At 43.4% G+C, this 27,778-nt stretch overlaps 2 protein-coding genes across 2 annotated transcripts in view; both read left to right on the top strand.

The window, feature by feature from the left end:
* The window catches only part of MADCAM1 (mucosal vascular addressin cell adhesion molecule 1), a 46,821-nt gene extending 25,928 nt beyond the window's left edge, over positions 1-20,893 (top strand). Inside the window, exons 6-7 of the mRNA XM_056562817.1 lie at positions 5,854-6,062; positions 20,741-20,893. Of these exons, the coding sequence (XP_056418792.1) occupies positions 5,854-6,062; positions 20,741-20,893 (362 nt within the window). The remainder of the gene's footprint in view (positions 1-5,853; positions 6,063-20,740) is intronic.
* TPGS1 (tubulin polyglutamylase complex subunit 1) lies at positions 20,819-25,590 on the top strand. The gene is made up of 2 exons (XM_056518032.1): positions 20,819-21,240; positions 25,061-25,590. Exons 1-2 carry the CDS (start codon positions 20,942-20,944, stop codon positions 25,587-25,589), a joined length of 828 nt encoding a protein of 275 aa, XP_056374007.1. The 5' UTR covers positions 20,819-20,941; the 3' UTR covers position 25,590.
* The last annotated feature ends 2,188 nt before the right edge of the window (positions 25,591-27,778 follow it).

Here is a 27,778-nt window from a genome sequence, read left to right as displayed (position 1 = left end):
TTTGTAAAAATGTGTCTGCAAAATCATGGGCAAATTGTGTAGCATTTTTATCATTAATGTGCTCTATGTGGGTCTACGGGTAAGTGGTTGTCTGTGCACACAATGGCCCTCATTTACTAACAGGATCCCTACTCTTTTTGTCGGGTTTTGTGCCTAAATTCTGTCGCAAGGACCATGCGACAGAATGTGTGACAGAAAAACCCGACAGAATCTGAAACACTCAGAGTGAAAAAAAAATTTACAAAATGGGCATGGTTTTTAGGAAAAGGGGCGTGTTCCCTACATTTCATGCAAAAATCACTCGTCTTTTCTGAAAACCACTCCTAAAATTTTCTGGGAAGAAAACCCTAAACTTTAAAGCATGTATAAAGTTTCCAAAAGCAGAGTAAATTAGTAAATACCATGGGAAAAAAAAAGTCGGAAAAGCAAGAAACACAACAAAACCTACACCCCACTCTTAGTAAATCAGGGCCAATATGTAACTATATGGCCACATTAAGCAAATTTTTACATTTTGTGTGCACAGATAACCACTTTACCAAAGACTAACTGAGAATTCATTAAGGTTAAAAATGTGGACGCAATTTTTTGGAGGCATTTTTACAAATGAAATACACCTGAAAAGAAAACTGCGTGAACATAGCAGAGTGTTTTAGTGTTTTGTTATTTCGTTTTGCAAGCAGTTTAATCTATTCATCATAAATATTAATATACAGTGCCAAAAGTGTCACCGCTACTCACAACCACTGCTTTTATCTGTCTGCAACTGTATGTACATGCTGCTCCTGTCCTCTCCACCCTGCATTCAGCCAACCAAACTCTATCCTACTGGGACCCTTGTGCTGCGTAGCAGGTGCACATACTGGATTCAGGCCTTTAAAAGGGGGCAGAAAGCACTAAAATTATTTTTCCCTAGCTATAAGTCTAGTTGACCCAGGCTATTAAAGATCCAGCTTCCACTAATTCCTACCTGAGCAATACGGTTCATAGATTTCTATTAAGTGTAAAGGTGTTCTACTGTTCTGACTAGTTTCTAATGTAACCCATGTATGATAATTCTTGAAGTTCTGGCTCATCAGTTCCCATCAGGGCAAATATTGTCCTTCATTGTGTCCTGGCTTACTGGGAAAGCTGATGTCTAACTTGTAAGACCTCTTGGCTTGTTTCCTAAGGGTATTTGAAGGCAAAAAAGCAGCCCTAACACACAAACCTTACCAGTCACCCCAAAAACTTAAACAAAAATAATGGAGAGCAATTCACTTTGTGGCAAATTTAGCTTTACTTCACGCGGCAGGCCAGTCACACACAGGTGTAATACATTATTCTGCATCTCTATTATAGTCCTGGCCTGGCAGTGTTTATGATGACCCTAATAACTCCCTTCTTTTTTCTCTCCATCTGTCCCAAACTACCATCATTTCCCCTGACCACAACTCATCTCTGTCGAGTTTGGTCATTCATACCCTCTATATTAAGAAAAAACCCTACCCCTGAATATTATGCTACACACTGTGCCCTTTGAATATAATAGTGACACACACTGTGCCCCTTGAATGTAATAGTGCTACACACTGTGCCTACTGACTGTTATAGGGCCATATACTTGCCCCTGAATGTAACAATTCTATACACTGTGCCCCCAGAAAGTATTATCGCCACACACTGTACCCCCCGAATGCAAAAATGCCACATCTACAAGGTAGGCCATTTAGAACTGTGTAGCTTTCAAATCAATTTTTGTGGTGACATATGAGACCAGACTTTACTGTGGAGATCCAACTAAATAGTAAATGCTGTTGTAGTTTTCAGAAATATGCATGAAAGAAACATAACTGGTGAAATAAATGTTATTTAATAAAATAAAATAATCAACACATATTTGGTTCTTAAGTATACACCAATTGGCCATAATAGTAAAGCCACTGACAGATAGAGCAAATAAGATTGATTATCTCATGACAATGGTATTTATCAAGAAGTGGTATAGATCAGGCATCAAGTGAAAGCAGGAAAAATAGGCAAACTTACAAAGCTAACTGACTGACCTTGGCCAAATGGGCTATTATACACTGCTCAAAAAATAAAGGGAACACTTAAACAACACAATCTAACTCCAAGTCAATCACACTTCTGTGAAATCACACTGTCCACTCAGGAAGCAACACTGATTGACAATCAATTTCACATGCTGTTGTGCAAATGGAACAGACAACAGGTGGAAATTATAGGCAATTAGCAAGAAACCCCCAATAAAGGAGTGGTTCTGCAGGTGGTGACAACAGACCACTTCTCAATTCCTATGCTTCCTGGCTGATGTTATGGTCACTTTTGAATGCTGGCGGTGCTTTCACTCTAGTGGTAGCATGAGACAGAGTCTACAACCCACACAAGTGGCTCAGGTAGTGCAGCTCATCCAGGATGACACATCAATCCGAGCTGTGGCAAGGAGGTTTTCCGGGTCTGTCATTGTAGTGTCCGGAGCATGGAGGCGCTACCAGGAGACAGGCCATTACATCAGGAGACATGGAGAGGCCGTAGAAGGGAAACAACCCCGCAGCAGGACCGCTACCACCACCTTTGTGCAAGGAGGAGCAGGAGGAGCACTGCCAGAGCCTTGCAAAATTACCTCCAGCAGGGTGGTATGAGGGCCTTACGTCCACAGGTGGGGGCTGTGCTTACAGCCCAATGCCGTGCAGGACATTTGGCATTTGCCAGAGAACACCAAGATTGGCAAATTCACCACTGGTGCCCTGTGCTCTTCACAGATGAAAGCAGGTTCACACTGAGCACATGTGACAGATGTGACCAGTCTGGGACGCCATGGAGAACATTCTGCTGCCTGCAACATCCTCCAGTATGACTGGTTTGGCGGTGGGTCAGTAATGGTGTGGGGTGGCATTGCTTTGGGGGGGCCGCACAGCCCTCCATGTGCTTGCCAGAAGTAGCCTGACTGCCATTAGGTCCCGAGATGAGATTCTCAGACCCCTTCTGAGACCATATGCTGGTGCGGTTGGCCCTGGGTTCCTCCTAATGCAAGACAATGCTAGACCTCATGTGGCTGGAGTGTGTCAGCAGTTCCTGCAAGAGGAAGGCATTGATGCTATGGACTGGCCCGCCCGTTCCCCAGACCTGAATCCGATTGAGCACATCTGGGACATCATGTCTCGCTCCATTCACCAACAACACGTTGCACCACAGACTGTCCAGGAGTTGGCGGATGCTTTAGTCCAGGTCTGGGAGAACATCCCTGAGAAGACCATCCTCCACCTCATCAGGAGCATGTCCAGGCATTGTAGGGAGGTCATACGGGCACGTGGAGGCCACACACACTACTGAGCCTCATTTTGACTTGTTTTAAGGACATTACATAAAGTTGGATCAGCCTGTAGTTTGGTTTTCCACTTTGATTTTTGGTGTGACTCCATATCCAGACCTCCATGGGTTGATAAATTTGATTTCCATTGATAATTTTTGTGTGATTTTGTTGTCAGCACATTCAACTATGTAAAGACAAAAGTATTTCATACAATAAGTTCATTCATTCAGATCTAGGATTTGTTATCTTAGTGTTCCCTTTATTTTTTGAGCAGTGTAGTTAGTTGCATTACAGCTTGAGACTAATTTACAACCAAAACAGCCTACAATGGGCATATGAGCCTCAGAACTGGACCAAGGAGCAATAGAAGTGGGTTCTCATGTTGCTGCTGCCACATGAGACTGAAGCTACATTATGATAATTTCCGCAACATGGAACAGCCATTGCATGTAGGCATGGTTTTGGCTGTATGCAGCAGCCGTAACGTCTGGGGGAAAAATTCTTCAAAACTGCTCTTCTGAAGTGAAATTGGCTTTGTCCAGAAGTTCTATACACTAGATTCCAATTTTATAGGCTGGGTTAACATTATTTAAGTGGTCTACATTCAGGATATACGTTGGCATACTGGTATGCCAATATATACCCCAAAAGCAGAAAATTGCCGATTTTGTATGTTAACCAGTTAATTAATGCAGAAATACACTGGTCCACTGGAGGATCATATAATAAAGAGTCCAGCCACAACAGGGACTATAAAGGGGTACTCTGCCCCTAGACATCTTATCCTCTATCCAAAGGATAGGGGATAAGATGTCAGATCGCCGGGGTCCTGCTGCTGGGGACCCCGGGGATCGCTGCTGCAGCACCCCGATATCATAACTGCGCAGAGCGAGATCGCTCTGCAAGTAATGACGGGCAATACAGGGGCCGGAGCATCGTTACGTCATGGCTCCGCCCCCTCGTGACTTCACGGCCCGCCCCAGTCAATACAAGTCTATGGGAGGGGGCGTGGCAGTCGTCACGCCCCCTGCCATAGACTTGCATTAAGGGAACGGGCCGTGATGTCATGAGGGGTGGAGCCATGACGTCACGCTGCTCCGGTCCCTGTATCGCCCGTCATTACGCACAGAGCAAACTCGCTCTGTGCAGTAATGATGGCGGGGTGCCGCAGCGGCGATCCCCGGGGTCGACAGCAGCGGGACCGCGGCGATCTAACATCTTATCCCCTATCCTTTGGATAGGGGATAAGAGGCCAGGGGCGGAGTATCCCTTTAAGGACCAACACAGACAACCTGAACAGCAATTCATAAACTAAATCTGTATAGCACATGGATGGACCGTCAGAATAATCCAGCCTGTTAGCTCCATTGTGCCCCAGCCTGACTGAATTTAAAGGGGTTGCTTTATAAAGGTATATAGGTCTAAACTGATGCATTATGAGAAATTAAACATATTTCAAATGTACAAATATTTCTTCAAATGTCCTGTTTGGGAGATATAGATCTCCTAATCCCCTATGACCCTGCTTTTTATTTTGATAACCTGCTGCCGTTGGTTGCGAACTACTAAGGTGGATCAAACATGCTTAGTTAAACTGCAGTCTCCCGATATGTCCAGGAAGTACTGGCTCAGTTAATCTCCCCTGCACATGCAAGCAATAGGGATTGTGGTAAAGTGTGTTGTCTGGCAACAGCAGGGTCACAGTTCAGAGAGGAAAACAGGAAGTGATCAGATCTGAGGGAATGGAACTCTGCAGGGATGTAAGATACTTTCGTTAAAAACATATCATTTGTCCTCCTTTACATATATGAATGTGCTATATATCTGATTTTACCAACTTTGTTTTGTAAAACAACCCCTTTAAGGAAATAACTTCTGATGTGTATATCATATCAAATCATATTTTTTACATTAAAGTATATGGAAAAATAGTTGTCTATGAACACAATATGTAAACATATTGCAAAAATAAAAGAAATAATCTAATTGGTTGCAATGGGCAACTTTTCCTCTGCACGTTTTAAAAAATCTCCCCATTTGTGTGCACAGACTACCACTTTTATGGACTTATGTAGAGCACAGTAAATGTTAAAAAATGTGGCCACAATTTTGCGGATGCATTTTTACTTATTAAATCTGCATTTTTAGTCTTATAATGGGCTGTAAATGACTGAAAAAGCTGACCAAAAGTGTGAACATAGCCTTACCAAAAAACAAAAAGTTAAGAAAGACAACACTAATAAAAGTATTGTTTGTAATGCAATTTATATTTTATTATTGGCTTTCAACAAACATTTGTCTGCACAACAAAAATGCTGTGTGTGAAACCCCCCTAAAGGTAGGGTCAAACGTGGCATATTTGCAGCAGGTTGTCCACAGCTAAAATTCCACGTTCGGATTTTCCGCTGCAGAATTTAGTTTGCAGAATTCCACAGCAGAAAATCCGCAAGTGGATTTTCAGCTGCAGGAGACCCGCTGCTGATGTGGTATGTGTGACTCTACCCTAAATAGTAAAGATGCTTTCATTTATTTTGCAGATGGGCACTACTTTATGTGGACAGTGGTCCCAGCTACATGTCTGGTTGGAAGCTTTCTACTTTCTCTGATAATCTACAGACAACTGAACAAGAAAGGATTCTTCCAACCCAACCATCTGGAATTTCCAACAGACAAAAAAATCACACAATCCCAAGGAAACTTTCAGACAGAATTTTGTTACGATAATTCAAACATTAAGGAGATTTCCGTATAGTAACTAAGTTTTGTCATATGGAGGGCAAGTTACTACGAATGACTGATCTGAACTGTGATTAATCTAAGGTACAGGCAGCTGATTCTAATAGCTGTATGCGAATGGAGCATAAAACATTTGTAATAATAGATCAATCCCTAAGGGTATGGTCCCACGTTGCGCTTACGCAGCATATTTCCCACTGTGCAAAATCCCCTGTAGCAGCAGGAAATATGCTGCATATTCTCAGATGATCATACGCACAGGGCCAGCCGGCGGCAGCCCTGTATTTTCAGTGAAGTTTGGAGGCCAGGCCGCGCGTCACAGTCACGCTGGGGCACGGCTCTGACTCTAATCTTCACTGAAAATACAGGGCTGACGCTGGCTAGCCCTGTGTGTATGATCATCTGAGAATATGCAGCATATTTCCTGCTGCTACAGGTGATTTTGCGCAGTGTGAAATACGCTGCATAAGCGCTACGCGGGACCATTCCCCTAAACTGAATGTATCATGTGAGTGAAAGTGTACTGATATTTAAGTCAAATATGAACGCTGTTTGTGCACTGCAGGGGTCAGCCCCTCCCATAGACTCACATTGAGGGGGCATGGCGTCACGTCCCGAGGGTGCGTGGCCGACCCCCACAGCTTTCCAAACTAAATGTTCCAGTGGAGTACCCCTTTAAATTTATTCTGTTGCTCTGTACAATTATGGTGATACCAAATGTATATAATAATATTTTTTTTATCTATTTATATACTTTTGCACAATAAAAACATGAAAGAAAAAAAATTTGTCATGTGTCATCATATTCTGAGAAACAAAACTTCTATATTTTTTCATCTACAGAGCTGTGCGGCTTTTTTTTTTTTTTTTTTTTTGCAAGATCGGTTGACATTTTCATTCATAAACTTTTGGGGTGCATATGATTTTTTTGATCACTTTTAATCTAATTTTATGGTAGTCTAATCTACAGGCAGCAAGTTATAAAGCCAGAGGGGCTGAGCAGGATGATATGAAGTTTTGTTTTTATTCATTCTTGGCTAAGTAGTCAAGTGGGTGGGCTTTCACTGTATGTGTGTATACATGTATAGCTGTCAATCACTGTGTTAAGAACGCCCACTGGACTCCTAAACCCAGAAGTAGCAGAGATTTACCGTACATTAATAAATAAAACAAGTGAATAAAAGAAGTTATACTGTAACTTTTCTAGCAAGACTATATTTTATTCTGCTCAGCTTCTCATGCTCTATATGATGTCTGCAGGTTGTGCAGACAATGTGACAGGTGTGCTATAAATATCATGATCATTTTATAGTTTGAGTTGTTACAGTTGTGGCAATACCTATTCTGATTACTTTTCATGTTTAAAATTTTTACATAATAAAGCATTTCAGATTTTCACAAATTTGTAATACTTTTAAACTTTTTTGTTAAACTCTTAAACTTTTTGGTCTCACTGGGGGACTAGACTGTGTAAACTACTTATACTATTCTGTATTGCAATATATTGTGCCTGTGTCACATAGAGCAGGTATACGTGCGCCAGACATAAGGTCTTGTAATATAACAGAAACCACAAGACCCTCAGGGAGTATGGTTTCAAGGTTGAGGTCATGGTTCTGCTTGTCGCAGAAACACCTGGACAAGGCGTCCACTTTCTCATTTTTTTAACATGGTCAATAGTTTAGGACAGAATCAAACTTGGTAAACAATATGGCCTATTAGGCTTTGCAGGGATTGAGGCTTTTTGCCAATTCCTAGAAGGTTACATATTTTATAGTCAATAATTATAGTGACTGTATACATTGCTCCTTCCATGAAATGGTACCACTCCTCAAAAGCCCATTGGATGGCCAACAAATTCTCTGTTGCCTAATCATAATTGAATTCAGGCACAGAAAATGTACACAAAAACAGGTAACAAATGAGTGTTTGAAGTTTCTTGTGAGAGAACTACTCCAGGTGTCTACCTCTACAGTAAAGGGTTTTATCAAGTCTAGCCGATTGAGGACCGAAGCTGTAATAAAGCGTCTCTTAAGATGTTCAGACTTCCAGCTGACTAAATGCTCAGACTTCCAGTTGAAGTTATACATTTATTATAGAACTTTGGAAAGCCTAAGATTCTCTGTAGAGACTAAAGTAAGGAAATACATACTCAGTCAGTGACAGCCTGGACCTTTGCAGTGTCCATCTTGTAAGCAGTAGGAGACAAAACTTCTTGTACACCAAGAGACACTTTTTAAGTTAACCAAACAAATGATTTTCACATAAAATTGTAAGTACAATATCACATGAGTACCATGTGAGGACCAGTCGAGGATAGATTAATATGTCATCCAAATATGCCACTGGAAATTTACCCCCCCCCCCCCCCCCCCAAAAAAAAAAAATTCACTAAATATATAATTAATGAGATTCTGGAAGACAGCTGAGCATTATTAAACCTAAACACATTAAAATGTATTCACAATGTCCCTCTAGTGTGTTAAAAGCTGTCTTTCACTCATCTCCTTCTTGTATGAGAATTATAAGCCACTTTTAGGGAACCAAATGGCTTCTTGTACCTGGTAAAACAGTTCTGGAATGAGGGACAGTGGCTATCGATTCTTTATGGTGTCAGTGCATGGTCTAAGACCATGATCTTTTTTAACCACAAAAAAGAAACCTGCACCCATAGAAAGAAATTAAGGTCCTATTTGACCTTTCTGAAAGCTAGGCTGAATGTATTCCTTCATGGCAAACCTTTCTGACCCTGTAACATTGAAAATACGCCCTTTGTGAAACATTGCTCCTGGTGCCATGGCACAGTCATACTCTCGATGTAGTGGAAGAGCAGAGGATGCTTCCTCTGCATTGGTTAATTGGATAACGGAGAAGATGAGGTATTTGTCCTAAAAAAACTGTCATGTAGGGCTGGCTTTTAACTAACCAAAAATAAAAAAACAAAACAAAGTCAGACTCTCTGCCCTTGCCTTTTAGGGTGCCCCTGTCCTTAATCGGGTGGCCCCAACCACGGTGTAAGTCCCTGTTCTACTAAGCTGCAGGGCAAAGCGAAGTTAAAGAAACAAACACAGTACAGAAGTCAGGGAAAAGAAAAGGGTTAACGAACAACAGCACAGCAAAAAGACAAACTGGGAATGCACATACAAACATATAATCGGAGTCAAACAAGCCAAGTCAGTGTCGGAGAGATTGATGCAGTACAAATACAGTAAGCAGTAGTGTAGTCAGAGAACGAGCCAAGGAAAGGAATAAAGCAAACCAGAGCCATGGGGAAGAAAGATTCCTTTTTCTCAGGCACTGACTTGAAACAGACTGCAAACTTAACCCCTTAAGGACACAGGATGTCCTGTGACGTCCTGGCACCCTGAGCTTTAAGGACCCAGGACGTCCTGTGACGTCCTGGCGTATTCCGGTCCCTGCCGCTCGCCGGGCAGAGATCGGAAGCGGATGCCTGCTGAAATGCTTCAGCAGGCATCCAGTGCAAACGCCGAGGGGGCCATGTAGGCCCCCCATGTCGGCAATCGTCGCAAATTGAGAGGGAAATCTCCCCTGCGATCTGCGGCGATACCGGGCTGATCAGGTCTCTGGGACCCGACCGCCCGGTAATTGTGCATGATCCCGGTTGTCACAGACAGCCAGGACCATGCTGGAGGCTAGGAGCGAGGTGGCAAGCCTGCCACCTCCTCCTATCCCCTGCGATCCGTCGGTTAGCTAACCGACCAATCGCAGGGGGGGGGGCGGTTACTTCCTCCCGCCCTGCCCAGCTCCTTGAAGTCCGGAGAGGACGGGAGGAAGACCGGAGGACGCAGCGGGGGACGGGGGAGTGCTGGGGCCTGGCCCCGGTACTTACCTCGTCCCTGAAGACCCGGATCCCGGCGATGAAGACAGCGGCGGCGGCGACAGGTGAGTTCCTCTTCAGCCACGGTCGGGCCCTTTACAGCAATGTACGTCGCCGTAAAGCGACATGCATTGCTGTATTGGGACCCTTTATACTACAACTCCCAGCATGCCCAGACAGCCCTTGGCGTCTGAGCATGCTGGGAGTTGCAGTTTTGCAACATCTGGAGGTACATAGTTTTGGGACCACTGTGCCCTTCAGATGTTGCAGAACTACAACTCCCAGCATGCCTGGACAGTTTTGGCATACTGGGAGTTGTAGTTTTGCAACATCTGGAAGGGCACAGATTGGGAACCACTGTATTAGTGGTCTGCAAACTGTAGTCCTCCAGATGTTGCAAAACTACAACTCCAAGCATGCTGGGAGTTGTAGTTCGGCAACATCTGGCTCTAAAGATGTTGCCAAACTACTAGGATGCCTGAGAATGTTTGGGAGTTGTGGTTTTGCAACAACTGGAGGCACACTGGTTGGGAAACATTGTCTGTTTCCTAACTCAGTGTTTCCCAACCCGTGTGTCTCCAGCTGTTGCTAAACTACCAGCATGCACTAATAGACTGTGCATGCTGAGAGTTGTAGTTTTACAACAGCTGGAGATTCCCCCCCCCCCCCCCCTGTGAATGTACAGGGTACATTCACATGATCAGGGGCTTACAGTGAGTATCAGGCTGCAAGTTTTCGATGCAACAAATTTTGCGCGGCAGCTCAAACTCGCAGCGGGAAACTCGCTGTAATCCCGTGCCCGTGTGACTGTACCCTAAAAACACTACACTACACTAACACAAAATAAAAAGTAAAAAACACTACATATACACATACCCCTACACAGCCCCCCTCCCCAATAAAAATGAAAAATGTCTGGTACGCCACTGTTTTCAAAATGGAGCCTCCAGCTGTTGCAAAACAACAACTCCCAGTATTGCCGGACAGCCGTTGACTGTCCAAGCATGCTGGGAGTTTTGCAACAGCTGGAGGCACCCTGTTTGGGAATCACTGGCATAGAATACCCCTATGTCCACCCCTATGCAAATCCCTAATTCAGGCCTCAAATGCACATGGCGCTCTCACTTCGGAGCCCTGTCGTATTTCAAGGCAACAGTATAGGGTCACATATGGAGTATCGCCGTACTCGGTGTAATTGCCTAACAAATTTTGGGGGGCTTTTTCTCCTTTCACCCCTTATGAGGCAATAGGAAAAAACACTAGTGTTTTTTCCTATTGCCAATTAAATATTACACATAGGTCTACACGCATCATATGCTCCCTCCTATATTTTTCACCCCTTATGAAAAGGTGAAGTTGGGGTCTACACCAGCATGTTAGTGTAAAAAAAAAAAATTTTTTACACTAACATGCTGGTGTTGCCCTATACTTTTCGTTTTGACAAGAGGTAAAAGGGAAAAAAGCCCCCCAAAATTTGTAATGCAATTTCTCCCGACTACGAAGATACCCCATATGTGGGTGCTAAGTGCTCTGGGGGCACACAACAAGACCCAGAAGGGAGAGTGCACCATGTACATTTGAGGTGATTTGCACAGGGGTGGCTGATTGTTACAGCGGTTTTGACAAATGCAAAAAAAAAAAAAAAAAACACGTGACCCCATTTCGGAAACTACACCCCTCATGGAATGTAATGAGGGGTGCAGTGAGAATTTACACCCCAATGGTGTCTGACAGATCTTTGGAACAGTGGGCTGTGCAAATTAAAAATTTTGTACAGCCCACTGTTCCAAAAATCTGACAGACACCAGTGGGGGGGTAAATGCTCACTGTACCCCTTGTTACGTTCCTCAAGGGGTCTAGTTTCCAAAATGGTATGCCATGTGGGGGTTATTTTGCTGTCCTGGCACCATAGGGGCTTCCTAAATGCGACATGCCCCCCGAGCAAAATTTGCTCTCAAAAAGCCAAATATGACTCCTTCTCTTCTGAGCATTGTAGTTCGCCCGTAGTGCACTTCAGGTCACTTTATGGGGTACCTTCATACTCAGAAGAGATGGGGTTACAAATTTTGGGGGGTATTTTCTGCTATTAACCCTTGCAAAAATGTGAAATTTGGGGGGAAACACATTTTAGTGAAATTTTTATTTTATTTTTTTACATATGCAAAAGTCGTGAAACACCTGTGGGGTATTAAGGCTCACTTTATTCCTTGTTACGTTCCTCAAGGGGTCTAGTCTCCAAAATGGTATGCCATGTGTTTTTTTTTTTTTTTGCTGTTCTGGCACCATAGGGGCTTCCTAAATGCAACATGCCCCCCAAAAACCATTTCAGAATAACGTACTCTCCAAAATCCCCTTGTCGCTCCTTCGCTTCTGAGCCCTCTACTGCACCCGCAGAACACTTTACATAAACATATGAGGTATGTGCTTACTCGAGAGAAATTGGGCTAAAAATAAAAGTATACATTTTCTCCTTTTACCCCTTGTAAAAATTCTAAAATTGTGTCTACAAGAACATGCGAGTGTAAAAAATGAAGATTGTGAATTTTCTCCTTCCCTTTGCTTCTATTCCTGTGAAACACCTAAAGGGTTAAACCGCTGACTGAATGTAATTTTGAATACTTTGGGGGGTGCAGTTTTTATAATGGGGTCATTTGTGGGGTATTTCTAAGATGAAGACCCTTCAAATCCACTTCAAACCTGATGAAATGGTCCCTGAAAAATTGTGATTTTGGAAATTTTGTAAAAAATTGGAAAATTGCTGCTGAACTTTGAAGCCCTTTGGTGTCTTCCAAAAGTAAAAACATGTCAATTTTATGATGCAAACATAAAGTGGACATATTGTATATGTGAATAAAAAAAAGTATTTGGAATATCCATTTTCCTTACAAGCAGAGAGCTTCAAAGTTAGAAAAATGCAAACTTTTCACATTATTCATAAAATTTTGGGATTTTTCACCAAGAAAGGAAGCAAGTTACCAAAACAATTAACACTATGTTAAAGTAGAATATGTCACGAAAAAACAATCTCGGAATCAGAATGATAACTAAAAGCATTCCAGAGTTATTAATGTTTAAAATGACAGTGGTCAGATGTGCAAAAAATGGGCGGGTCCTAAGGTGTAAAATGGCTGGGTCATTAAGGGGTTAAAGGAGAACTCCAGCCAAATGAAATGACCTTTATATTGCACATGTTAAAGTTATATAACTTTCCAATGTAAAGTTTAATCTTTGCTGAGCACATACCCTGCTTTTCTCAGCTTTTTCTCCAGACAGGAAGTCCAGCAGGGACAGACTGGCCATCGGGCAAACCGGGCATTTGCTCTGGGGCCGGGCCTCGTCCCTGCTTGCACTGAATAAGCTGGAGCCACAACTTGCAGTCACAGCTTTTAGAGCTGTGACTGACATTTTAAGGCTGTGTCCGCACTGTATAGTGAAGGAAGAGGCTGGCCCCTTGTCAGTGAGCATGGAGCTGAGGGAGCCCGTCACTGAGGAAGCAGCAGAGCTGAACATTGTGAGTTATCTAATCTACATGAAAGAAGTCTTCTTGTAATCCTGGCTGGTAGCTGACAAGGATCTCTCTGCCCATGTTCTTATCTAGAAGGTTTGATTCAGGTGGTTTAACCCTTACATTGTATTACAGGGGCAGCCAGAGAGTAGAGAAACTTGCAATATTATTTATATGACAGGAAGAATGTCAATTCTAAACCATGTTGTTTACCTCCCCAAGCCATGTATTCCTCTGTACCAGACCCCTCTGTCCATCCCTGACCCCCCTGTACTCCACCAGACCCCTCTTTCCATCCCTGAGCCCCCTGTACTCCACAAGACCCGTCTGTCTGTCAGTCACTGACTGCTCTGTATTCCACCAGACCCCTCTGTCCGTCCCTTACTCCTCTGTACTACACCAGACCCCTCTGTCCGTCCCTTACGCCTCTGTACTCTACCAGACCCCTCTGTCCATCCCTTACTCTTCTGTACTCCACCAGACCCCTCTGTCTGTCCCTTACTCCTCTGTACTCCACCAGACCCCTCTGTCTGTCCCTTATTCCTCTGTATTCCACAAGACCCCTCTGTACTCCACCAGACCCCTCTATCTGTCCCTGACCCCTCTGTCTGTCCCTTACTCCTCTGTACTCCAACAGACCCCTCTGTACTCCACCAGACCCCTCTGTCCATCCCTGACCCCTCTGTATTCCACCAGACCCCTCTGTTCATCCCTGACCCCTCTGTATTCCACCAGCCTCCTCTGTCCATCCCTGACCCCCCTGTACTCCACAAGACCCATGTCCATACCTGACCCCTCTGTACTCCACCAGACCCCTGTCCATACCTGACCCCTCTGTACTCCAACAGACCCCTCTGTCTGTGCCAGACCGCTCTGTATTCCACCAGACCCCTGTCCGTCCCTTACCCCTCTGTACTCCACCAGACCCCTTTGTCCATCTCTGACCCCTCTGTATTCTACCAGACCCCTTTGTCCATCCCTGACCCCTCCATATTCCACCAGACCCCTTTGTCCATCCCTGACCCCTCTGTATTCCAGCTGGTGAGGTCACTGTGTACATACAGTAGATTACTAATCCTGTACTGATCCTGAGTTATATCCTGTATTACAATGCAGAGCTGTACTCAATATTCTGCTGGAGGAGTCACTGTGTACATACATGACATTACTTATCCTGTGCTGATCCTGAGTTATATCCTGTATTATATTCCAGAACTGTACTCAATATTTTGCGTTTCAGTGAGCTCCGATGACCGCTGCCTGCCTGAGCTGCCACTGACACAAGTAGGGCAAGAGGGTATTGAATATAACAGAACTCTGCTGCTGTGGAATCTCCTTGCAGAATTCCAATGTGGAATGCCGCACAGAAATTTTGACGTGTGAACATAGCTTGATAGAAGTGTAACTTTGTTGTAGAATAGTGTGAAGCTCAGTACACTGCTGCTATACACTGACTTCACTGACTACAACAGTATGTTAGTAATATGTTTGGTGATAATATTCCTCCTTGTATACTGGTATTATTGGTAATATTGGTCTCAATATACAGGATTTGGTCAATAACAGTATGATGGTAATATGTATGGTGCTAATATTCCTCCTTGTATACTGATATTATTGATAATATTAGTCTCAGGATACAGGATTTGGTCAATAACAGTATGATGGTCATATGTATGGTGATAATATTCCTCCTTCTATACTGGTATTATTGGTAATACTGGTCTCAGTATACAGGATTTGGTAAGTAACAGTATTATAGTAATATGTATGGTGATAATATTCCTCCTTGTATACTGATATTATTGTTAATATTAGTCTCAGTATACAGGATTTGGTCAGTAACAGTATGGCAGCAATATGTATAGTGATAATATTTTTTCCTTATATACCGGTGTTATTTGGTAACTATATGATTTATTTATAGGTATGTGTTTTTATCATGGGAAATTGTCTTACCTTAACAGGCTAGGTTCACACAATGTATTTTCAGGCATATTTCATTATCAAAAATGCATCCACAAAATCACAGAATGATTGTGGCAGTATTTTTAACATTAATGTGCTCTATGTAAGTCTATGGGAAAATAGTTGTTTTGCACACAATATGTTAATTACTATGTTATATAGTAGATTGTGGGGAGCCCTGCCGCTGAGGCCCCCCGCAATCTTCTGTTTGGAGCGCATCACGACCCCCTCCTTATCATTTTATGGAAGAGCCATTCGGCAATCTTCGGCTATCCCATAGAGCTTTATGGAGGGGGCGTGGCGGCCGCTGCTCCGGGCGGGGATACGTTTTTTTAACATGAGATTTGCCCTTAAAAAAAAAGGAAAAAGGAACACATTTTAGCATCCCCGAAATATGACTTGTTTAGGCCCTTTCAACACTGCCGTTGCACCCCGTTGAGAACTGCCGTCAAATTTTTTTTTTTTTTACGTCATGACTTTAATCACCGTTCTTATAACGGGGTGCAACGCCAAACAACGGGTCCCGGTGGCTCCCATTTACTATTATACGATACCTGCTGTAATTTTCTTCCCGTTGTTGCGGCCGGCTCTCGCAGATGCTCTGCATTTTTTTTTTTTTTTAATTAAATATGGCTGAAATACACTGTGTATATACAGTACAGACCAAAAGTTTGGACAAACCTTCTCATTCAAAGAGTTTTCTTTATTTTCAGGACTATGAAAATTGTAGATTCACACTGAAGGCATCAAAACTATGAGTTAACACATGTGGAATTATAGACATAACAAAAATGTGTGAAGCAACTGAAAATATGTCATATTCTAGGTGGAAAGTGTCCCCAAGAGCAGTCACAAAAACCATCAAGAGCTACGAAGAAACTGGCTCACATGCGGAGCGCCCCAGGAAAGGAAGACCAAGAGTCACCTCTGCTGCGGAGGATAAGTTCATCCCAATCACCAGCCTCAGAAATCGCAGGTTAACAGCAGCTCAGATTAGAGACCAGGTCAATGCCACACAGAGCTCTAGCAGCAGACACATCTCTAGAACAACTGATAAGAGGAGACTGTGTGAATCAGGCCTTCATGGTAGAATATCTGCTAGGAAACCACTGCTAAGGACAGGCAACAAGCAGAAGAGACTTGTTTGGTCTAAAGAACACAAGGAATGGACATTAGACCCGTGGAAATCTGTGCTTTGGTCTGATGAGTCCAAATGTGAGATCTTTGGCTCCAACCACCGTGTCTTTGTGCGATGCAGAAAAGGTGAACGGATGGACTCTACATGCCTGGTTCCCACTGTGAAGCATGGAGGAGGAGGTGTGATGGTGTGGTGTGGGGGTGCTTTGCTGGTGACACTGTTGGGGATTTATTCAAAATTGAAGGCATACTGAACCAACATGGCTACCACAGCATCTTGCAGCGGCATGCTATTCCATCCGGTTTGCGTTTAGTTGGACCATCATTTATTTTTCAACAGGACAATGACCCCAAACACACCTCCAGGCTGTGTAAGGGCTATTTGACCAGGAAGGAGAGTGATGGGGTGCTGCGCCAGATGACCTGGCCTCCACAGTCACCAGACCTAAACCCAATGAAGGCAAAAGGGCCAACAAGTGTTAAGCATCTCTGGGAACTCCTTCAAGACTGTTGGAAGACAATTTCAGGTGACTACCTCTTGAAGCTCATCAAGAGAATGCCAAGAATGTGCAAAGCAGTAATCAAAGCAAAAGGTGGCTAGAACCTAGAATATGACATATTTTCAGTTGTTTCACACTTTTTTGTTATGTCTATAATTCCACATGTGTTAATTCATAGTTTTGATGCCTTCAGTGTGAATCTACAATTTTCATAGTAATGAAAATAAAGAAAACTCTTTGAATGAGAAGGTGTGTCCAAACTTTTGGTCTGTACACATATACACATATATATATATATATATATATATATATATATATACACACACACACACACATATATATATATATATATATATATATATATATATATATATATATATATTTTTTTTTTTTTTTTTTTTTTTGTTTTTTGCTATTATATCCAACTATGATGATTAACATTTGGCCCCTCGCATTTGTGGCTCCGCCTCCACATAGCCACACCCACCCATGGCTAAAATGGGCTGCTTTTGGTCCCAGTACCTGGGCCTACTTTTGGTCCCAGTCCGGCCCTGAAGTCCAGTATATCTTATCACACATGATGACTAGTGTCTACAGTAGACGACACATCAAACTCCCTTCTCCTCGGATCAGAGAGCCATGACAACCAATCATTACTTTCCAAGTGCATTGGTGGCAGGAGTGTAATAGTGGTGGCAGAATGAACCTACCCCAATCTGTTGAACCACTGAAATATCACAGGCGCTATTTAATACACACACTCATTAGCCACTTTATCAGGTACACCTTGCTAGTTTCAATGTGGTCTTCTGCTTCTGTAGCCCATCTGTTATGCATACTTTGGTTAAGATGAGAGGTTATTTCAGTTACTGTTGCCATGCTGTCACCTCAAACCAGTCTTTACTCACTGGATATTTTCTCTTTTTCTGAACATTCTCTGTGAAACCTAGAGATTGTTGTATGTGAAAATCACAGTAGATCAGCAGTTTCTGAAATACTCTGACTAAGGCTGGGTTCATACCACGTTTTTGCAATACAGTTCCCGTATCAGGTTTTTGATAAAAAACAGATTCCTCAAAACTTGACTAACTGTATCAAAACATGTGTACATATTTTAATCCGTATACGGTTGAAAACCGTATACGGTTTGAAAAATGACGTCTGGTTGCATCTGTTTTTTTTTAAGAAAAAAAAACATACGTTTTTAACTTTTCACTCCATTATGAATAAAGTTTCACTTGTTTGATTGAAATTCCAAGACAAAAACTGTGCAAAGTTAAAAACTGTATGTTCAAAACCAGATGGAACCTTACTCACATACGGTTCTGTACTGTTCCCATTGACTCCCATGTTTAAAAAAAAGTATACATTTCAATATGGTTTTTCACCCGGACCAGAAACCATGGTAGGCTACGGTTTTGGGTACGGGGAAAAAACTGACAAAACCGTACAGGTTGCAAAACGGACAAAACCGGATGCATCTTTGGCATACGGTTTTCAATGGAGAGTCAATGCATACGGTTTTCAATATATTTCTGTACGGTTTTTGAATTGAAAATGTATACAGGAACTGTGTTGCAAAAACGTGGTGAGACCCCAGCCTAACCCTTCTGGCACCAACAACCATACCACATTTAAAGCCACCTAAATCCCCTTTTTCCCCTATAATGATGCTCAGTTTGAACTTCCAAATCCCTTAAATCCCCTTTTTCCCCCATTATGATGCTCAGTTTGAACTTTACCATGTCTACATGCCTAATCGCAGTAAGTTGCTGTCATGTGATTGGACGTTTTGATAAATCTCCCCCATAGCGTTTTGCTTTTTTATTTTGGTCTCATCTGGCCAGAGCTTCCACATGTTTGCTGTGTCTCCCACAAACTCCAAATTGAATTTCTTGAGACTTTCAACAATGGCATTCTCCAAATGAGTACACGACTAATAGCTGTGGACAGATTCTTCCACCTCAAATATTGATCTTTGCAGCTCCTCCAGAGTTACCATAGGCCTCTTGGTTGTTTCTCAGATACATTTTCTCCTTGCCCAACTTGTCAGTTTTGGTTGACGGCCTTGTCTTGTTAGATTTGCATAAGTGCCATATTCTTTCCATTTTCCCATGATGCATTTTATGTTTCTTTGTGAGATGTTCAAAGCTTAGGATTTTTTTTTATACCCTATCCCTGCTTTATGTCTGACCTGTTTGTTGAGCTCCTTGGTCTTCATGTTGCTGTTTGTTCAGTAATGCTCTCAAACAAACTCTGAAGCCTTCACAGAACAGGCATATTTGTACTGAGATGAAATTACAGACAGGTGGGCCCTATTTACTAACTAACTATTTACTAATTAAGTCCTTCGCTTTTCCCCAAATTTCAGCTTTTTAGTGAGCTTAGGGATATGCTATTGGAGCCAAAGGCTGTCCAAGCATGTGGGAGTTGTAGTCTTGCAACAGCTGCAGACACCCTTGTTGGGAAACACTGTATTAGAGAGTAAATTAGCAGGTCCCCAGCTGAAGATGGAATGATGGGGGTACTCCTTTGCCTGCTAGAGTTGTGATAAATGCTTACTATGGCAGCTTGCAGGCATGCATATAAGTAAACTTTGGGACACAAATATTTAGTGTCCCTTTAACCCAAGGATAAGTGCAGACTTGCAGGCGTTGTGCTGTCCTCTTCTTGATCCTGTTTTCCAGAGTGGGGGCTTCCACTGGGGAAAAAACGCACTCACTGAGCAGGTTGTGGTCCTGTGTGGCAGAAGTCCTTCCTTGTGACTAGCTATGTGCGATGGACAACAAACGCCCAAGAAAAATAAATGCAACCAAAGAAAGCAAAATAAAGAGACAACACATTATGGGGGAGATTTCTCAAAACCTGTCCAGAGGAAAAGTTACTGAGTTGCCCATAGCAGCCAATCAGATCACTTCTTTCATTTTTGAAAAGGCCTCTGAAAAATGACAGAAGCGATCTGATTGGTTGTTATGGGAAACTCAGCAACTTTTCCTCTGGGCAGATTTTGATTTATCTCCTCCTAGAATCGGTGTGTACGGTCAGGTAATTTTCCGAGTGTATCCAAGTTAATGCCACATTATTTAGTCTGAGCCAAAACTCGAATACACTTGGAAAATGACCCGGATGTAGTCACTATATAGGTGACTCTGGTTTTAACGGGGTCAATGTTGATACGAGCACGGATATGTCAGCAGCTTTTCTGATGTATCTTTGCTTCGGGGACACAAATCAGAATGTGAATCAAGCCTTACAGCAGTGTTACCCAAATAGGATGCCTCCAGCTGTTGCAAAACTACAATTCCCAGCATGCCTGGACAGCTGAAAGCTGTCCAGGCATGCTGGGATTTGTAGTTTTGCAACAGCTGGAGGCATCCTATTTGGGAAACACTGCCCTAGAAATTACATGCATAGGTTTATGTACAGCTGAAAGCTGTCCAGGCATGCTGGGATTTGTAGTTTTGCAACAGCTGGAGGCATCCTATTTGGGAAACAATGCCCTAGAAATTACATGCATAGGTTTATGTACAGCTGAAAGCTGTCCAGGCATGCTGGGATTTGTAGTTTTGCAACAGCTGGAGGCATCCTATTTGGGAAACACTGCCCTAGAAATTACATGCATGGGTTTATGTAGAGCCAAATGCCCCTTTTTAGGTCTCAATATTGGGCAGAACTAGCACATACCTTTTAACGTGTATATACTTACATACATTTACATGTCTGCGCACCTTCTCTCACAGGAAGAACCCTCCCTACATCACACACCTCCTACAACAGTAGGGTTGGAGCTGGCAGTGACAGGGCCTCACACGGCGTCTACGGTTGTCATGGCGACCAGCGTTGCCATAACCAAACATGGCCGCCCAGTCGTTCTGCGGGACTTTGTGCTGTAGCGTCGCCCTTACGTGAGATGGCGCCCGAGCAGAACGTCGAGGGGAAGCATGGCGGACAAGAGACGTGCTGTGGTGAGCTCCCCGGTACCGAGGTCTCAGCCCCGACCCACCAGCGAGGCGGATTTTCTGGCTCAGACCGGAGTACGTGACATGCTACGAGAGGCCGTGCTTAAACTCCTGGAGGCCAGGCCCGAGGAGCCGGTGGTCTTCTTGGCCGACTACTTCGAGAAATTGGGCGTAGGAGCAGCCGGGGGATCCAAGCCTAGTGATCGGGGGTCGCACGTCCTAGTGCAGCAGCGTTTAGGGCATGTGCTGTGGTACCTGAAGCTGGCTCATCATTCTCAGAGGTGGGTGATACAGAAGGGTACCTGGGGCACTGTGCACCTACTGGGTGCATGCTCTATTGTTCTGCATAGATCACAGAATCTTCCAGAATGGCTACACTGGAAACCCCACAGTGCCACAAAACATCATGATTATGTCAAGTCCTGCCAAAAAAAGTGTGGGAACTCACCCTAGATTTCCACTTAGGGCTGGTCCCACAGGACTCATGCTAATGGGAACAGTGTTCCTGCTCTAAAAAAAAGTGCAGTGACGTCTGGCGGGGCTGTAGGCGGTGACCGCCTACAGCCCCGCCGGACGTCACCGCCTACAGCCCCGCCGGACGTCACCGCCTACAGCCCCGCCGGACTTCACCGCCTACTGCTCTATTGTTCTGCATAGATCACAGAATCTTCCAGAATGGCTACACTGGAAACCCCACAGTGCCACAAAACATCATGATTATGTCAAGTCCTGCCAAAAAAAGTGTGGGAACTCACCCTAGATTTCCACTTAGGGCTGGTCCCACAGGACTCATGCTAATGGGAACAGTGTTCCTGCTCTAAAAAAAAGTGCAGTGACGTCTGGCGGGGCTGTAGGCGGTGACCGCCTACAGCCCCGCCGGACGTCACCGCCTACAGCCCCGCCGGACGTCACCGCCTACAGCCCCGCCGGACGTCACCGCCTACAGCCCCGCCGGACGTCACCGCCTACAGCCCCGCCGGACGTCACCGCCTACAGCCCCGCCGGACGTCACCGCCTACAGCCCCGCCGGACGTCACCGCCTACAGCCCCGCCGGACGTCACCGCCTACAGCCCCGCCGGACGTCACCGCCTACAGCCCCGCCGGACGTCACCGCCTACAGCCCCGCCGGACGTCACCGCCTACAGCCCCGCCGGACGTCACCGCCTACAGCCCCGCTGGATGTCACCGCACTTGAGCATGAGTCCTGTGGGACCAGCCCTAAGTGGAAATCTTGGGTGAGTTCCCACACTTTTTTTGGCAGGACTTGACAAAATCATGATGTTTTGTGGCACTGTGGAGTTTCCAGTTTAGCCACAAAGTTGCGGAGCAGCTCTATACAGCGCTCGCATCTCTGCACTATACTCTGGCCAGCCAGTGATGTGAATAGAAATTCACATCACTCATTCATATTTTCCGCCCAGAGTGGTGATTGGCCGGATGGTTGCAGCCAATCACTGCTCTCAGAGGGAAATATGAATGAGTGATGTTCTATTCACATCACTGGCTGGCCGGAGTACAGAGCAGAGATGCGGAGCGCAGGAGAAAGCAGCTCCGCATCTCTGCAATAGATAGGACGATCGCATCGGGTGTCAGGAGTGACACCCGCTGTGATCTTTCCTTAACTGCAGGTACTACTACTCCCAACATGGAGCACACTCTGCTCCATGCTGGGAGCTTTAGTACCTGCATTAATATACAGATCGCAGCGAGTGTAACTTCTGACACCTGTTGCGATCTGTCTATTAATGCAGGTACTACAGCTCCCAGCATGGAGCTGAGTGTGCTCCATGTTGGGAGCAGTAGTACCTGCAGTTAAGGAAAGATCACAGCGAATGTCACTTCTGACACCCACTGTGATTCTCCTGTATAATGTATAGATGCGGCCGCTCTTCTATGGTCCCCTGCACTGCTGTATATATACGCATATTCATATTTCCCACATAGTTGTGATTGGCTGGAACCATCTGACCAACCACAGCTCTCTGTGGGAAATATGAATAGGTGTATATATACGTCAGTGCAGGGGACAATAGAAGAGCGGCCCCCCACATCTATACATTATACAGAAGGATCGCAACGGAACACGGGGTGATCTGTCAATTAGTAAAGGCACTACTACTCCCATCATGGAACAGTGTGTTCCATGCTGGGAGTAGTACTACCTAAAAAATTTAAAAAATAAAGAATAAAAAGTGAAAAACATACACACACTACATTTTTATTATTGTCTGCTATATTTTTTGTGCCCTGCCCGCCCACATAAATTGATCCCTGTTTAAAAATTTATAAAAATTTTGTTATAAAAAAGATTAATTTTGTTAAATACAATTTTTTGCATCACTACTGTATTATTATTTTTTTCATGGTACCCTTCGAAATTTTATAAAAAAAAGGTATTTCCATCACTTTTTTGGGATCGCTAAAGTCCAAAAAAAGAATAAAAACCGCCTGCAAAAACGCCAAAGTTATTTAACCCCTTAAGGACCAAGGACGTACCGGTACGTCCTTGGTCCTGCTCTTCTGATATAACGCGGGGTTACACAGTAACCCCGCGTCATATCATGGCGGGCCCGGCGTCATAGTGAAGCCGGGACCCGCCTCTAATAGCGCGCAGCGCCGATCGCTGCGCCGCGCGCTATTAACCCTTTAGCCGCGCGCTCAAAGCTGAGCCGCGCGGCTAAAAGTGAAAGTTCCCGGCTAGCTCAGTCGAGCTGTTCGGGATAGCCGCGGCTAATCGCGGCATCCCGAACAGCTGACAGGACAGCGGGAGGGCCCCTTCCTGCCTCCTCGCTGTCCGATCGCCGAATGACTGCTCAGTGCCTGAGATCCAGGCATGAGCAGTCATGCGGCAGAATCGTTGATCACTGGTTTCTTATGAGAAACCAGTGATCAACATAGAAGATCAGTGTGTGCAGTGTTAAAGGTCCCTATGGGACCTATAACACTGAAAAAAAAAGTGACAAAAACAGTGAATAAAGATCATTTAACTCCTCCCCTATTAAAAGTTTGAATCACCCCCCTTTTCCAATAAAAAAAAAAAACACAGTGTAAATAAAAATAAACATATGTGGTATCACCGCGTGCGGAAATGTCCGAATTATAAAAATATATCATTAATTTTTATAATCGGTCAATGGCGTGCGCGCAAAAAAATTCCAAAGTCCAAAATAGTGCATTTTTGGTCACTTTTTATATAATTTAAAAATGAATAAAAAGTGATCAATAAGTCCTATCAATGCAAAAATGGTACCGTTAAAAACTTCAGATCACGGCGCAAAAAATAAGCCCTCATCCCGCCCCATACACGGAAAAATAAAAAAGTTATAGGGGTCAGAAGATGACAATTTTAAACGTATTAATTTTCCTGCATGTAGTTATGATTTTTTCCAGAAGTACGACAAAATCAAACCTATATATGTAGGGTATCATTTTAATCGTATGGACCTACAGAATACATATCAGGTGTCATTTTTACCGAAAAATGTACTACGTAGAAACGGAAGCCCCCAAAAGTTACAAAACAGCGTTTTTTCTTCAATTTTGTCGCACAATGATTTTTTTTCCCGCTTCACCATAGATTTTTGGGCAAAATGACTGACGTCATTGCAAAGTAGAATTGGTGGCGCAAAAAATAAGCCATCATATGGATTTTTAGGTGTAAATTTGAAAGAGTTATGATTTTTTAAAGGCAAGGAGCAAAAAACGAAAATGCAAAAACGGAAAAACCTCCGGTCCTTAAGGGGTTAAAACCCACATGATGTTTTTCTTGGCGTTTTTTTTATTTCCATAGACTAGAGGAATTCCAGCCTTACAGATTTCCTATCTCCAATTTAGTTAATATACCCAGTGTTAGCTCAGGATCAGGTTTTACTGGACCCCATAAAATCCATGACATCCCGTGGATTGAATCATCCGCACCACAGGTCCCTTTCTGTGTGGAAAATTTCTGCTGTTTGTAGATGTAACTGGAAAGGTCACATTAACTTTTTTTTTTTTTTAGCACTGTAACGCACTGAAGACTATTCATGAAAATTCTGCGTGGAATATCCACATTTTAAACACTGGTGATGTTAATGTGAATTTTCTTTGTCTCTGTACAGAACTGCTTTCAACAATAATCTGACCATCGCATATGACTTCCTCAGTGCTGGTGGGAGAAAGAAAAAGCCTGGCTTGAATGGAAAAATGTACAGTGAGGTCCTGGCCAGGATTTGTCAAGAAGGTGACCTACCTACTGAGGTTTCCGCTGCCCTTCTGAAGAAAATCCAGTGCCGAGATCATGAAGCGGTTCCTTTTGATGTATTTCGCTATGGGGTTCTCACCTGCTTTGTGTTGGTGGAGTTCAAGTCTAAAGCAGACACTCTGTTCAGTATTCTAGATAGTAGCAACCAGCCAGACCAAAAAGTGTGCCAGGCTGTGCTAGACACTTTAGACCAAGCACTTACTGCTAGTGACTTATCTGTCCCCGCTAGCTACCTGGAGGCTGGCTCAAAACTAGGACCAGACTGTTTGGCCATCGCTATGGATCGAGCTCTCCAGAACAGAAAACCTGGCTTTCCTATGGGACGTAGTGAATTTTTGAAAGATGCATGCATTCTGTTCCTTGATAAAGTCAAACCAGTTCAATGAATGGCCTGTTTGCCCTTCCGTGTTCTTGCTAGCCTTATGATCTCTCCTGGAGTTGTCTCCTGGCTGTGTTCACACCAGTATTTTCCAGTCTTAAAGGGGTACTCCGGTGAAAACCTTTTTTCTTTTAAATCAACTGGTGGCAGAAAGTTAAACAGATTTGTAAATTAATTCTATTAAAAAATCTTAATCCTTCCAGTACTTATTAGCTGCTGAATGCTACAGAGGAAATTCCTTTCTTTTTGGAACACTGATGACATCACGAGCACAGTGCTCTCTGCTGACATCTCTGTCCATTTTAGCAACCATGCATAGCAGATGTATGCTAAGGGCAGCATGGTGGCTCAGTGGTTAGCCCTGCTGCCTTGCAGTCCTGGGGACTTGGGTTCAAATCCCACTAAGGACAACAATAAATAAAGCGTTATTATTATTATAATAACGTCAGCAGAGAGAACTGTGCTCGTGATGTCATCAGAGAGCATTCCAAAAAGAAAAGAATTTCCTCTGTAGTATTCAGCAGCTAATAAGTACAGGAGGGATTAAGATTTTTTAATAGAAGTAATTTACAAATATGTTTAACTTTCTGCCACCAGTTGATTTAAAAGAAAAAAGGTCTCAAAATAAGTGTGGTGAAAGGACTCCGTGCCCTCTGTCTCTTCAGAGCCAGCGGTATTATGGGAAATGTTGGAGTGTTATATCAGAGGGGAAGAAGGAATCAAGATGGCAGAGAACATCAGCTAAAATAGGTGTATACAAGACTTACACAAGAGCCTTCTTTATAGGGCATCTGATAGCAGGGTCAGCCGCCCTAGCCTGAAAATACTGGTAGATAGTGCAGGTGACCCTGTTCCTAACACTTCTTACTGGGTGAAAATCAAGTCCAGCTGTTTAGGAGATATTCATCTTGTTGCTAATATGGTATTTTCTGCTGCTGCATGTGCAACGCTTTCTCAGCCAGCTCTGGTGATAACCCCACTCCCCATGGTCAATAACTCCATAAATATTAATCTCCTCTCCCTCAGCATGTCTTTGAATTGGGCAGCGTTAAAGGGGTATTTTGGCCAAAGACATCTTATCCCCTATCAAGGGAGAGGGGGATAAGATGTCTGATCATGGGGGGCCCGCCGTTGGGACCCCCGCTATCTCTGTAGCACCCGCTGATGTCACGACCACAGTGCTCTCTGCTGTCCATTTTAGGAACTGTCCAGAACAGGAGAAAATCCCCATAGCAAACATATGCTGCTCAGTACAGTTCCTAAAATGGACAGCAGAGGTCAGCAGAGAGCACTGTGGTCATGACATCAGAAAAATCTAATAAGCAAAGCATTTCCTCTGTAGTACAGTATACAGCCCCTAAAAAGTACTGGAAGGATTAAGATTTTTTAATAGAAGTAATTTACAAATCTGTTTAACTTTCTGGCACCAGTTGATTTAAAAAAAAAATTTTACCACGGGAGTACCCCTTTAAGGTAATCTGAGCTCCCAGAAGGCACTACTCTTTAGTAGCAAGAACCCTGAAGAAGTCTGGATTTGACTTTGAATGTGAAAGCATGACAAGTAACTTGAAAAATTATTTTGCACATCTAGTTACTATTGTTTATTTATATTATGTATTTTTTACTTGTGTATTTTAACTCTGTGTGGATAAGAACATAAGTGGCAGAAAAGCACTGTAAGTAACGGCTGTGCAGCTTAAGTCATCTCTATTCACAGGAAATCGCACTAAAATCCCTTGAACACCCTCATGAGACTAAACTCTCTAATGTTTTGTAGTTTATTTATATATATTTTTCTGCATGTATAATATCTGGCACATTCCATTGCAGTGGTTGCCAACAGCTTATTTTTCTGGATGTTAGAGTGCACTGCTTTTGCTCTTGGCATAATGTGCTCTTAGAAAGTGGTCTCTGGGCATCAGTCCTAGACAGGGAGATCTAATGGAAGAATACCGCTGCACGTCGATATCTCCTTAAAATTATATTTGGGTTAATGCTTTTTCTTTTTTGGCAGTGATTGGATGTCCTATATTTATAAATATGAATCCTTTTTGTTTGTCATTTATTGGTTTGTTGTTTTTGCACCTTTTGGCTGTGTAGATAAAACTAGCACATATTGCAGGGTCGACAGCATGATGTAAACTAATACAATGTGTCACAGCTAAAATAAATGATGCTGTACAAGTAAATATAAAT

This window comes from Hyla sarda, chromosome 1 (assembly GCF_029499605.1).
Source record: "Hyla sarda isolate aHylSar1 chromosome 1, aHylSar1.hap1, whole genome shotgun sequence".
In the NCBI taxonomy this organism is placed as follows: Eukaryota; Metazoa; Chordata; class Amphibia; order Anura; family Hylidae; genus Hyla; species Hyla sarda.
Note: the sequence above shows the minus strand (reverse complement) of the source record. Positions and strands in the feature narration are given on the sequence as shown.